The 15,194-nt window shown below is 34.7% G+C and overlaps 1 protein-coding gene and 1 long non-coding RNA gene across 2 annotated transcripts; one reads left to right on the top strand and one right to left on the bottom strand.

Annotated features, from left to right (window-relative positions):
- Positions 1-5,614: 5,614 nt before the first annotated feature.
- Positions 5,615-6,875, bottom strand: LOC149381298 (uncharacterized). The gene is made up of 2 exons (XR_016301997.1): positions 5,996-6,875; positions 5,615-5,893 (listed from the first exon to the last, which is right to left on the bottom strand). It is a non-coding gene; the product is annotated as an uncharacterized LOC149381298 (long non-coding RNA).
- Positions 6,876-12,895: 6,020 nt separating this feature from the next.
- On the top strand, positions 12,896-13,854 carry LOC149381297 (DUF868 family protein (DUF868)). The gene has a single exon (XM_089601519.1). The coding sequence runs from the start codon at positions 12,965-12,967 to the stop codon at positions 13,811-13,813; it is 849 nt and encodes a 282-aa protein (XP_089457645.1). The 5' UTR covers positions 12,896-12,964; the 3' UTR covers positions 13,814-13,854.
- The last annotated feature ends 1,340 nt before the right edge of the window (positions 13,855-15,194 follow it).

The raw sequence follows: 15,194 nt of genomic DNA, 5'->3' as shown, positions 1-15,194 counted from the left end.
GCATAAAGTTTATAGTCTTTATAAATTAACGTGTAAGATACTATATAGTGCTAATTATGATTTAGAAAAATACGTAAATAAAGAGGGTGTTAGGAATTAAGGTGTTTGGTAGTCTCGGAAGTGGTAGGTGAAGTTTGTGGTTTGCTCAAGTAGAAGTAGTTGGGAAGAGCTACTTCGCAAACACTTCGCTTTCTCAATATAATTAATTAATATGTCTTATAAGAAAAACAAAAATATATTATTAATTAGTATGTGAATGAGTTTTGTGACGATTTCACTACTTCTAGCTGACGCATGCATGTCGGCATACCCCTCATTTATGTAATGTAATTAAACACACCAATATATACTAATGTTATTTGTTTATTTATTTTTGAAGGGTAGTAATGTCATGAGTTATGACTCAATTTTTCAATTCTTACTACTAATAATCACCTACTTAAGATCACCAGCGCTTATTATTCCATGCAATTGAAATTTTGCATACCTAACTCTTCTTATGAAAATGTATATTGCAAGTTCAATGGGAATTCAAAAAAATACTAAACATGTGAGAGAGAGAGAGAGAGAGAGAGCATAATTTTTGTGTGTAGGCGTATTGGTCTTCTGTGGCTTCTCACGAGTCTTCGTTTTCTTTTTCTTGTTCACGAATCCATGCGATAACACAGACTTAGACATAAGATCAAGCTAACTAGAAATAAGACAGTCCAAGAAAATTCGAACATGTTGGAAATATTACGTTTGTACTATTCTAATAAAGGGTTACATCAATAGCTCAAAAGAGTCGGTAAATGCTCTAAATCCACGAGTTTAAAATCCTTGCTCGAATACCTCTGTTATTCAAAGTCGGATTTATTAGAAATTGCCTAGGACTAAAAAAATTGGCTCATTCCAACTGTGTGTAATTTTTTTTTAAAAAAGAAAAAAAAAAAAAGGTCACAAACCTGATCAGGAGAGAAAATATTTTTTTCTCCCTTTTACTCACATTTTTCCAAAAAGTAAAGACAATTTTACCTTTCATTTTTCCCACTTTATATTTATATAATATATTTTAATAAGGAGAACTATTTTTTTTTTCCATTTTACCCTTATTTTGAATTGTTTAATGACCATTTTAACCTCACGTTTTTCCTTATTTATTTTAATATAATATATTTTAATATATACAAAGAAATAAAAGGAAGAGCGAGAAAGAATAAAAGAAAGAATAACTCAAATTTTAAAAGTCCATAGCTCTTTATTCCAACCTCCGTTTTTCGATAATTTTGGTATCAACGCGAAGATCTCGGAGACTACTTTCTTTTAAGATCAGTCATGACCATATTTTCTTTTAAACTTAAATTTTGTGATCATTGTCGTCACAAAACACCGAGTACTGCGAATTCAACATCATCACGAAAACTTGCGAATTCTTGAAAATAGTGTCACGAAATATGATATTTTTTAGATCAATTTATCCAAAATTAGTGGATTCTTCACCTGTGAATTCGGGATTCTGGAAAAAAAAAAAAAAAAAAAAAAAAAAATTATTAGACAATACAAGATACAAGTATCCTTATATATTTGGATCATGAGATAGTTAATATGTATTTTAAAGATATTGCAAACTATACAACGATATATATATATATATATATATATATATATATATATATATATATATTAAATAATAACATTAGTAAGGAAGTATATTCCAACAAAATAATATAAGTTGACATTCATTGTTCTTACGTGATTTTTTTTTTTTAATTTCGACCCTCACTCAACACCACGTTAGAAACTACTATTTGTCAAATAATCAAGTGATTCTTGGCGAATTTGCAAAAACAAAATTAAATTTCGTAATTATGTTGTCATGAAATTGTTATGTTTCGTGGTGACATGATATCTTATTTGTGACAACATGGTCACGAAATAACAGGATTTCGTGACCATGTTATCGAAATCCAGAAATTTTGTGATCTCGTTGTCACGAAATCCCGAAAGAACAGTGGCTTCCAGGATAATGTCAACTAGTAGATAGCTCAAAAAAATTCTTCATACATATAAGACGTGTACACATTTGGATCACGAGATAACACGTTATATTACGTAAATTTGAAAAATAACATAGATTGGTTACCATTACCTAGAAATATACCATTTTACCTATTTTTATATGATTACATTTGTTAGGAAATATATTTCTACTAGATAATATAAGTCACTATCTTATGATCTCATACAATGTTGGATTACATGATTCATACGATAATTTTTTTTTTTTTTTTTAAATTTCAACTCCCATCGTCACCAGGCTGGAAACCACTATTTTTCTTCGAATCAAGTCGTTCTGGTTGAATTTAGAAAGAAAAAAAATTGTGACCAAGATGTCACGAAATCAGCAAGTTTTGTGACCATGTTGTCTCTATTTCGTGACGATGTGGACATGATATATGTGGAATTCATTATGACAATGGTCATTAAATCCATAACTTTTGTTACAACGTGGACATGAAATACCGAAATTTTGTGACCTTGTGGTCACGAAATGCTGAAATTTCGTGACCTTCTAGTTATGAAGCGGGACATTTCCGTGACGACAGTGGTCACGAAATGTTGTAAAGAATAGTGGTTTACAGGATAATGTCAACCTAGTAGATAGCTTAAAAAAAAACTTATACAAGACGTGGACAAATTTGGATCACGAAATAAAACATTATATTACTTAAATTTGAAAAGTAAAATAGATTGGTTACCATTACCTAGAAATATATCATTTTACCGATTTTTTATATGATAAAATTTGTGAGGAATTATATTTCTACAAGATAATAAAAGTCACTATCTCATAAACTCATACAATATTGGATTACATAGTTCATGAGGTATTTTTTTTAATGATGACATGTTTCATTACGTAAATTTGAAAATTAACATAGATTGCTTACATGTCCCTTAGAATATATCATTTTCTTGGATATTTAAAAAATAACATTAATAAGTTAGTATATTCCAACAAAATAATAAAAGTAATTATCTTATATAAGGTTGGCATTCATGGTTTTTACGTGATTGTTTTTAAAAATTTCCAACCCCCTACATGACACCACATTGGAAACCACTATTTGTCAAAGAATCAAGTGATTCTAGGCAAATTTGTAAAAAAAAATTAAATTTTGTGACAATGTTGTCACAATTTTTTTTTTTTTTTTTTAAGAATGTTGTCCCAAAATTTAGCATTTCGTGACAATGTTGTCTCTAAATTTTGGATAAAAGAAAACAGGGTCAAGACCAGTCTTAAAAGAAAGCTTGCACCGGGGGTTTTGTGTTGATACAAAAAAAATTCGGAAACGGAGTTCGGATCAAGAGTTATGGACTCTTAAAATCTAGGTTTTTTCTTTCATTCTTTCTCTCTTACTCTATTTTTTTTATTAAAAGATATATTATTAAATATAAAGAGAAAAAGTTAGGTTAAAATTGTAATTACATTACATATGAAAAGAAAATATATTATTGAAAAATAAATATATAAATGAGATAAAGGTAGATTAGGAAAGAAAAAAAAAATCACTCTTGATCTGATCTTATTGGTGACCTTTTTTTTGAAAATCACACACGCTTGGAAAGAGCGGCATTTTTTGTCCTAGAATAGGAAATATCCCATCATTATTCCCTTATCTTTACTGACACTCTCTAATAGACACTATCATACTCCTTTTCTCTTGGAACTATACCGGCAACACACATTGTTAGAAATATTACAATTTCGCATTCTTTGAAGTTTGAACATCCTTATCCATATGATTTTTTTACCATTCTTTGAACATCAATTTTGCGTTCATATTAGATCTAATTTTGAAAAATACACAATCGATCTTATACCCCTTGATATAGGAAATGCGAATTAACTCTCTCTCTCTCTCAAGCCTAACAAAAAACGCCTCATTGTCTCATCAATGGCTTGATAGTGTCGACACTATGCGCTTAACAATCCTCATCCTCCTCATTGTCATCGCTGCCACCTTACTAGAATCCATTGCCACAAAATTCGACTTTAAAACCGTAACCCTAAGTTTCCTAAACACCAGACATAAAATGATTTGGAAGAAGAGTATGCCTCGCGCGCGACGTCATTATCACCTACTCCGGTGGCATTGGGTATTTACTCTTTAATTTCCAAGTGGGAGCAAAGAATCATTGTAGTTCTCGTCGGAGCAAAGTTCCGGAGGCAACTTCAGTTCAGTGGCTAGGAAATCTCAGACCCTCTGATTTACCGTCGAGATGAAAACTGAAGTCATTTGAATCAATTTTATGTTCTTCAGTAAGTAATTCCTATAAATTCAGTAAAAAAAAATTGGAAATTCGCGAATCTATCTCGCAACTGATATATTTGAGTCGATTGTCAAAAATAAGATTTGATTGTTGGGAAAGTTAGAGTGTCGGGGTGAAATTGGTTTGAGATGATGAATGGGGATCATGTGTGGAGCTTTATTTGTGCCAGAAAAAAGGTTTGGTTTTGTTATCTGATATATCTTGCCGGCTGATCTTGAAATGACGAAGTATGTCCCAAGATTGTTGTTCAATAGATTTTCGAAACAACTAGTCAAACAATTACTAGTTGCTAGATGACACACAAGCAATAATAAGAATGTAATAAAGACACAAAGATCTTTGACTCAGTACATCGATAAACACCTAATCTAGAGGACAATGTGCGATTATGGAAGACAATTTGCTATAATAGGTACAACCGGACTTAGCCATGTATATTCTCTTTCAAGTGTCCTCTCCTCTATCCCTTGGTGAAATGTAATATACGAGGCCCTTAAATCTGAGATCTCTCCTCTCCTCTCTCCCGAAGATTGTTTAGTGATCAAAACGTAGTAACAAACATCGAACACTAATCTACGAATACCAAGCGCACAGAGATTGAACACTCCCACTCAGTATGAATGACGTACCAAACAAAATAATGATTGAGTAAAAGAATAAGTTGACATTAAAGATTAAAATCGATATCTCAATAATCAAATGGGAGTTTTGTTAGAATCAAGACACAAATCTAGAGTTGCACGAGATCAGGATACCAAATCCGATCAAGCCTCTTTTGAACTCGGAACTAAAAACAAGACTTTTAGTTAATTAAGCAGGAAACATATTGTGGGCGACTTAATAAGAGTACTTGAGCAATATGTTTTGCCAAAACATCATGCCACAAGGAATTTAACAGATCTCTGATTAAAAAAATTCTATTAGTTGCTTTGCTTGATAATTATACTAAATACTATTATGTTGCCGATTTACCTCTGTATGCTAAAACTTCAATTTTTTTCATTTCTGCTTTGAACTGAATTGATACTTCGGCGTTAGTGATTTGTTGTGTACAATATTTTCTATTGCAAAAAAACAAAACTACACCAGGACATTGCAGCAAAGAACTCTCAAACAAATTGATTCTAAAACAACATAGGTCAATTAGTTCTTGAAGGACTGCCATCAATAATTCAATATAAGCACACAATTTTTATTTATTGATTAAATTATAAGCCAATAACAACAAAATAAGAGCAACTATAAACAACCCAGTATTACCTAACTTAAAAGGCAAGACACAATAAAAACAAGTAGAAAATAGTTGCTCAGATCATCAATTCACATCACAACAACAAGAACACTTTAAACATGGTCTGGAACAATCGGAACAAATCTCACAAATTTGAACATAACACGGTTCCTGTAATTCATAGATGAAATTTTGAAGGAAAATCAAGGTACCTCGTGAAATATGCAATCCATGATGGAATATGATTGAGCAGAGCCTGAGCCATCTCTGAACCGAGCACAGACGCGTTATTCTCAACTTTTCGTCGATCCGTTTGAAGCCACAGAGAAAAATCTCTTCCCCGAAGACCTCCAAACACAAACAGTGGATGAAAGGGCAAAGTGTAAATCTCTTAAACTCAATCAAAACCAACAAGATTGTGTGTGTTTTAATGTGTGAATGTATACGAACCAGTCGCGAGGCAATCGATCAGGAACATCGATCATCCAGTGAGGAAGCATAAGCTGCCATGGGCACCAGTTTCCGAGCCTCGCTTCGCGAACATTGTCATTGTCCCTCGGCCTAGTCTCCAGTTCTTGTAAGTCTCTAGTTCATCTTCGACCTTGAAGTTATTGGCCTGATCGGAGGACAACGGTCGTTCGAGGAAAAGGAGATTGGAGACCAGTAGTCGCGCATGGTCATCATCTCCGGTCACTTGTACGGCCTCCGGAGGTTTTTCAGAGATGCCATGGACGATCATTTGGTTGTGGCTTCAAGAGATTTCCATCTGCTCGGCTCTGCGGCGTCGCTTCTCTTCGGGATATGGGCTTGGTGGAAGGACCGACGGTAAGAATTCTTCTAGCTCACAAGCTAACCGACGGAGATCGATCTGACGGGAGATTTTTCCGGCGGATTTGAAAGCGAGACCGAGACCCCGAGGGATAGAAAAGTGTGGTGGAGGATCGGGATCTCGACGGAGTTCGGCGACAAGACGCACGCTGATTATCCGGCGGAATTTCCGAACCCTGCTTCGGTGAGGATCGAGCGAGCCAGGGAAACATCATGGCGGCAAAGCTCCGGGTAGAGGACGCGGCGACCGGGTTTCGCATCGATGAGCGCAGCGGAGGATTGGCGGCGAGGTGAGAGAAAACGAAGTCGGCGATAGAGATCGGCGAGGTCTCCGGTGGGAGAGGGAAACAAGGCCCGAGGAAAAAAAAAAAGCTTTGTGAAGCAGTGTGTTCATTTAAGTGAATGACCTTGCTATAGAGAAATTTCAGCAATCAGACTTTCGAAGCTATCTAAATTTATTAATAGATATCTTCTCTTGATCTGTGCCTTGCTTTGTTCATAGTACGTAGGGAAAATAACACATTTATACTCTGTGTTTTAGTGAAATATCGAGTTTAACCTTCGATTTTCAAAAATGTCGAGTTCATACCCTTTGTTTAATAAAAATGACGAAATTATACCCTCTGTTTAACTAAAATGACAAAATTATACCCTGAAATAGACAACAATGTCACGCAAATTCTTTTTATTGACTTTTCATTGACGTTGACTATAATATTTATATATAAACACCAATTATCTTTATTCATTCGCGCCATATATGTAATTTATTTAAAAACTAAAAAATAAACAACAGTCTCTTAATCGTGAAGAACACAAAAAGATGCAAAGGGGTAAACATCGATAGTTGATAGTCATCAAAATTGCATATTCGAACAGAGAATCCAGGATTTAGAGTTACAATTCGAACATGGAATGAAGTCATTTCTTAGGAGGTATGAGTTTTACTATTTAATTTCAATTTAAGGCTATTTTTATTTCAAAATTGAGAATTTGAAAGTTAGGGCACTGATTTAGATTTGATTTGGTTTTTCTTATATAAGAGTTAATATCAATGAAAGGGAGATTTGTGACGCTGTTATTCATTTTAGGGTATAATTTCGTCATTTTAGTTAAACAGATGGTATAATTTCGTCATTGTAGTTAAACAGAGGGTATGAACTCGACATTTTTGAAAATCGAGGGTTAAACTCGACATTTTACTAAAACACAGGGTATAAATGTGTTATTTTCCCTAGTATGTATGCGAATCATGGAGTATCTCCGGTTATCTATGAGGTGTATGGAAAGTTACAGTAATCGATATGATATGTTGGATAGAATAATGAGCACTTATGACTCGCTAATTATGGTTTATCAAAAACATACTTGTAGGACTTTTTTTCCTTTTAAAATGAAATTTAAAATAAAACATATGAGAAAAAAAATTAAATTTAAAATAAAACCGAGAAGAAATTTTAAACTCGTTCCCCTTCAAGATCAAAACTAAGGTCTCCACATCCAAACAAGTATATAGTTAAGCATAAATGTAATTACTCTTAGCAAAGCAGGCTAGGATACATGTGCACTTGTCTGAGAGGGATGGGATGGTTGTGTAGTATGAGAAGTTTGAGATGTTTGAGTCGATGTCTGATTATGTTGTGACGGACCTGCAGTTTCATGGGTTCGGTGTGACTATTGTTGTCTCTGTGATAATTCAACAATATCAATCACTAAACATTTAGCATCATATACGTCACGTAGACAATCCAATTGTATAATAAATGACATGATACCTCAACTTCTTGTTGCCTCCATAAACATGTTGCATTATGTCGAGATTGACCATATTTGGAGCATTTAGTGGTGACATATTTTCTTGAGATTTTTGTAGCCCTTCGTGGAACAAGTTCGTCATGCTCAAGTCTCCTTAATCTTTTCGATCTTTTGGACTTAGCCCTCTCAGCTGTCATGGCTATCATAGTGAGTCCTGTTTTTGGCCACTGGTCTATTGGATTTATCGGGTTGATCATGTTATATATGCTAAGTTAGTTTGTAGCTCTCTTTTGTATACCAAGACAATACGTACTTTAGTGGATTGTCACTCATGTGTCATATACAACTAATAGCATGAGAATACGGTATCCATGTCAAACATGTTTAACAAAGTACATTAATTACAGTAACACGTTATGAAATGTAAACAAAGTTCAATTAATCACACGGTAAACAATTTACGTACCTGATAGATCCCATCTTTTGCATGAGCAAGTTCTAGTTGACAAATTAACATATTTTGCATGAGCAAGTTTCCTACACTCGGCGCGAACACGGCCTCACCTCAAAGCCAAATTTCTACTATAGTTCTTGTTCTTCTTTCTTGACCTCTGACAGATCCTCTTCGTCTATTTCATCTTGATTATCTTCAACACCTTGCTCAGCTTGATTCATATGATCTTGCTACATTCTTGTTCTTGATCACCTGCAGCAGCATTATGCAATTCTTCTTAGTCTTGATGTAAAATATTCTCCGAATCAAAACCTGGTTGAAAGGGTTGTGATTGTGCTTGCTTATCTACTTGCTCATCACCACCAGCTTGATCTTCAGCAACTTGTGTCTCATCTTCTCCAACATCACCAGGCTCTTGTTCAAATTGTGTATCATGTTGTGTAACACTATGCGCATGTTCAGGGTTGTGTGTCATCTATATCATCCTCAGCCATTCGACATACACCTTCTTCGTCAACATCAATTTTTTCTTGAATTGCATCAAGATTAGTGTTCTCATTAGTTTCATTCTCAGGCTGGTTGAATAGGGTAGCTATTGGATGATCGCAGAACAAGTTCATCCCCATGATGTTTCAAGAATTTGAGTTATAGTTTTCAACAACGACTCGTCGTCATAAATCATCTCCAGTTTCCCATCCCGAACATGCTTCACCAAATACACAGCACTATTCAAATACCTAAATCATTCATCAAAATTCCATCTAATACTACAATATACATTTTTGTCTACATCTACGTTTACCAAACGCGCTACTGTCCCACCAACGTATCCACAATACATACTGAACTTGTTAAGTAAATCATCTGCAAAATGGAAAAACATATAGACAAATATTCGGTAGTTAATTTCCACCAATACAACAATGAAACCATAAATACTAAACCCTAAAGGAAATCGACCCACATTTTTTGAATACCCCGACAAGATAAAAACAGAGCCCATTCCCAAACGAGAAACAAACAAAAAATAAACACCGAAAAAGGTAAAGTATTCGACTTTAATCAACTCAAACGAGAAGCAAACAAAAAAAAAATAAACACCAAAAAACGTAAAATAATCGACTTTAATCATTGGTTCCCATATACAACAACATGCTCTCGACATTTAATTAGTGGTCCCCAAACCCCAGTACAAAAATCATTTTTTATTAGTTACCATAACACCGAGGGGTCCAATCTGTGGTACGAGATGTCGACACCGACGATTTTTGCTTCCTACAAGGTTTTCTTCGCCGGACTTTTTTTTGCCGGAGATTTTCCCTTGGATTTCACCATCGCTTTTAGGGTTTCTTCTCGCAGTTAGAGGTCGCAATTTTTATAGGGTTTTAATGTTCTGAGTATGTTTTCTTTTTCGTTTATATATTTTTCACATAAACGTTTCAAATTCCTTTTATATTACTCTGTTAATTAAATGTTAACTATCTTACTCTAATATTAATAACACTCGTTTCAAAATTGTTTTAGATTACTATATTGCCTCATTCGAGTGGTCACGTGAGAAAAATGTGATGATTTGACTGACGGATTGAAGGAAAAACACACGGAAGGACTATAGACGATAAAAAAATAAGGTTTGAATATCTTTAAAACAATTTTGAGATTCGAGGACCATGAAGTTACATTTGTCATAGTTGAGGGGGCAAAAATTTCATTTAAAAAAAAAAACCATGTAGCCTTCTTTTAAATAATAGGTGATGCTTTAAGATAGTAGTTGGTAGTGCGTCCACTTTTACTAACTAACTTTTACGTGGGGTCAACCCTCCATCATAATCATTCCCGTATAGCCAATGTAAGCTTTATTATTTTAGTTAGAAAAAGGGTGAAATAATAATTTAGTGTTCAATAAATTCATCGCATCATGTATCCACGATCCAAGATGATAAATTATATTTTCCTTATTTGACCGCAGAGAAAATACCTGCTTCTTGTTAGTTGCCATGTTTAAAAAAAATAAATAAATAAATTATAAAAAAAAGTCCAATGTTAAAAAATTTATGTGAAATGATATGGGACTTTATCAGCCAAACACAACCATTACGGTCTTAAAGTCGTTTATATATGGGAAAATAACACATTTATACCCTGTGTTTTAGTGAAATGTCGAGTTTAACCTTCGGTTTTCAAAAATGTCGAGTTCATACCCTCTGTTTAATTAAAATGACGAAATTATACCCTCTGTTTAACTAAAATGACGAAATTATACCCTGAAATAGACAACAGTGTCACGAATATTCTTTTTATTGACTTTTCATTGACGTTGACTATAATATTTATATATAAACACCAATTATCTTTATTCATTCACCCCATATATGTAATTTATTTAAAAACTAAAAAATAAACAACAATCTCTTAATCGTGAAGAACACAGAAAGAAGCAAAGGGGTAAACATCGATAGTTGATAGTCATCAAAATCGCATATTCGAACAGAGAATCCAGGATTTAGAGTTACAATTCGAACACGGAATGAAGTCATTTCTTAGGAGGTATGAGTTTTATTATTTAATTTCAATTTAAGACTATTTTTATTTCAAAATTTAGAATTTGAAAGTTAGGGCACTGATTTAGATTTGATTTGGTTTTTCTTATATAAGAGTTAATATCAATGAAAGGGAGATTTGTGACGCTGTTATTCATTTCAGTGTATAATTTCGTCATTTTAGTTAAACAGAGGGTATAATTTCGTCATTTTAATTAAACAGAGGGTATGAACTCGACATTTTTGAAAACCGAGGGTTAAACTCGACATTTCACTAAAACACAAGGTATAAATGTGTTATTTTCCCTTTATATATGGAGAACAGCAGAAGTACGACAGCAGTTACTACCTAAAATGCCCAATCTAACCTGGTATCCGGAATGAAATAAAAATTGAAATTCTCATACAAGTATTATTCATGAAACAGAAATCCTACCATGTTCACAAAAAAAGTTACTTTTTTTCTTTTTTATATTAGACTTCATTTTTAGTCTCAAATTTATATTTTATTTTCTTATTTTGTGAATAGTCTCAGATCGGTACAAAATATTCAATTATTATTTTACTAAAATTTTGACACTAAATAAACCAAAACTCTGGTTCATTAACGGCTAGCAGGCCCGGTCCAAACTCACCGGGGACTCTAGGCGATTCAATATTTTGGAGCTCTATAATACTAATAAAATTTTAAATTTTCAAGGTAAAAAATGTAAATTTATTAGAAAATGGGTCAAAAGTGTAAATTTTTAGGGTAAAAAAATGTAAATTTTCTTAAAAATAAGCAAAAAGTGTAAAATATTTTTTTTTTTGCCCAAGACACAAGCTTTGTCCGCCTTAGGTCAGAGCCGGCCCTGACGGCCAGTCGGAACGAAATTCTCATTCTGATTGAATAATGACTCCAGTAAATTAATATCTCTGTTCGAGGTTGTTTGGAGCAATGCGCAATAATTGAGTGCGAAAGAGTCTTTGAGTTGCTCCGCACAAGTTGTGCTTTCATCTGATGCTACGATTGAATTCTTATTATCGTCTTGAGATCTCATCTCACCTATCGGTGTTCAAAGATGTTTGGTATGTGTATCTTTAGGTGTTACGTCTTTTATCTTATAGATATACCTCAAGCTTTTCTCGTAAAAACAAAAACAAAAACCTATTTTACAAATTCATTAATTTCAATGGATTGTTTAACTACAGGAAAATGATATTTGTAGTCGGAATCAGCGATCAGCCTAGGAATTTGCAGGGAAAATGTGTGATACCCACAGCCTACAATGGTGGGATCCACCAGCTTCTTGTCTAGTGCTGATGCGATGATTCAGACTACAAATATCACTTCTCTTAACTATAAATAATACCATTTAATACATCCGAATAAGAACAAAGGTTTGACTTGGTTAATATTAAATACCATAACTATTATTTAACACTGCATTTTAAGTTTTGATCTTATATTCTATAATGGGGGTATCAAAGTCAAAACTTGAAGGTTTCATTTCATTTCATGTCATCCTAATAAAGCTTTTTATTTTATTTTGCCGCTCTCCCTCTCTACTTTTTCTTTTTCTTTCTAGAGATGGTAAATTTTAGGTAGAGGGAGAAAGAGTAGAATCAAAATATCAATCACAATAAATCTCATCTCACACGCTTGTCAGAAACTTGGATATTTTTTTTCCCTTCCAAATCCAAATAAAGCTCCCTCTTTTTCTCTCACTCGTCTCTCTCTCTCTCTTTCAACCTTTCATCTCTTTCTTCACAAAACTCCAAATCACAAAGAAAAAAAAAATCATACTACTCAGAAATTAACATCTTCAAATCTCTGTGTGTCTGCGTAATTTGAGTGCGAGGATGAGAGACATTGTGTCGTGTGTGAGCGAGAACTCAATAAACGTGACAAAGCCATCTTGCTCAACCGTCAACAACTGCGTATCGCCGCTGCTCCAACAAGCCGCCCCACAAACCGCCGTCACTTCCGTCTACAGAATCTCACTAAAAAAAACCGCCCAATCATTCACCCTCACGCTCACATGGTCCCCGGAATGCCTCGCCGTAACCCTAACCACCGCCGCCACGTCATCATCGGACGCGTTCAAGCTCAACCTCAACTCGCGCCGCAAGAGGAAGGGAAGCAAGTCCTTCGCCGGCAACGCGGAGCTCTCGTGGGACTTCACCGCCGCCAAGTTCGACGCCGGGCCCGAGCCCTCCGGCGCGTTCTCCGTGGTGGCCACGTTCGACTCCGAGGTGGGGCTCGCGCTGGGCTCCGGGGGACACGTGGCGGGTCCGGCGAGGCTGGTGTCCAGGCGAGAGCACTGCTCGGGCACCGCCACCGTGTACGCCACCAGAGCCAGATTCTCCCACAACGGCACGTGGCACGACGTCACGGTGCACTGCTCGGACTCGCTCTCCGTCGCCATCGACAGCAAGACGGTCGTGAGAGTCAAGCGCCTCCGATGGAACTTCCGGGGAAACCAGACCATCTTCCTCGACGGTCTTCTCGTCGACCTTCTGTGGGACCTCCATGACTGGTTTTTTAACCCGCGGGGATCGTTTCGTAATTTCGCCGTTTTCATGTTTAGGACGAGGACTAGTATGGACAGTCGCCTTTGGTTGGAAGAGAACTTGTTTAATAATATAATACAGCAAGACACACATGATCAGTTCTCGCTTTTCATCTATGCTTGTAAAACCTCACAATAATATTTTTTATTTTAGGATTATTATTATGATTAACAAGGATAGTACTAATTATTTTTACTCTCATTATACTATTTGCAGTTCTTTTTCTATTATATGATGGAAAAAAGAACTTTATTGATTTTGATTGTGTAGTTCATTGTTTCCATTATCATACTTCTTTAGCATCTTGGGATAAAAAGTTTTTCCAAAAAATTAAAAAAAAAAAATAGATTTTTTCGAATTCTCATTTTTATCTTCATTTGTAAAACAACCAATGTCATTTTTAAAACCAATATTGCATTAACACATAGCGTTAGTGTCATCACAATGCATAATATGAAAACACTAGTAGCATGAAAATCGATGTCTTAAATATGGTCAAAAGATTAAAATAATGTTTATCACAGTCGCATCGCATTTTTTTATTTTACTAATAACTCACATACCGTTTGGGGTATACCGCGTTTTGCAGCATTCTGCTGAGTTATAACTATAATAAAGCTATATATATTATGTATATAAATATAAAAATTCATATTAAAAAAATAAAATTTTGATGTGTAACAAAAATATGCTTATTTGAGGAGATGAAGTTAAATATTTTACAATTTGCGCGGTATTTAAGAAAATACCGCAGTATTTGAGGCATCTCATGGGAGAATAACATTCCGCTCATGCGGGTCAAGAGGAAAGCGAGATACTCCTCTCCCGCGCGGTATTTGAAATCTTGGTATGGTTAGTATAGCATTGACAACCTGATACCCGTCTCAATGAGATAACATCAATTACATGGTAATCGGCGTCTTATGTCGCAATGACATAGTGCAAATCACTTAAGACGTGGATAACCAAGAATTTTTTAGTGAATATCGCGATGACACATGAATTATTTTTTCCCTTCCAACACTGTGTACACGAGAACATAATTTCGTTCCATTACCATTCGAGGTGAATGGTTCTGGAATTAATCGTAATGGAATATTATGTTCCGGTTTGGCTGAAGGTGTACAGTATTTAAACACTAAAATAATAATCTTTTCAAGACCAGAAAAGCTGTTTAGTTAGAACATATAACTTTTGGTTCAATAGAATATCCAGATTTAGACCTAGCCTATTCATACAAAACCGTTAAAACTTAAAACATTAGAAGGAAAAAAAAAACTTTCTAACCTGTTCAAGACTCCACACAACTACGTGTTCAGGACAACGAGGTCACAAGGTCATTGTTTTTTAGTTATGATTGGATTTAGTTTCCAAATCCTCTGATTCATGGAAGATCTTTTCTTTGGCCTTAATAAAACTCTCCTAGGATTTTCCTTATGTCAATCAATCTTTTAGATGCACACGGGTGAATTATCTCTTAACTCGTCTTTCTTTATTGGACAAATTCATTGACAATGAA

The sequence above is a fragment of the Urtica dioica genome, chromosome 11, assembly GCF_054948205.1.
Source record: "Urtica dioica subsp. dioica isolate 48M chromosome 11, U.dioica_male_clone48M_v1_H2, whole genome shotgun sequence".
In the NCBI taxonomy this organism is placed as follows: domain Eukaryota; kingdom Viridiplantae; phylum Streptophyta; class Magnoliopsida; order Rosales; family Urticaceae; genus Urtica; species Urtica dioica.
Note: the sequence above shows the minus strand (reverse complement) of the source record. Positions and strands in the feature narration are given on the sequence as shown.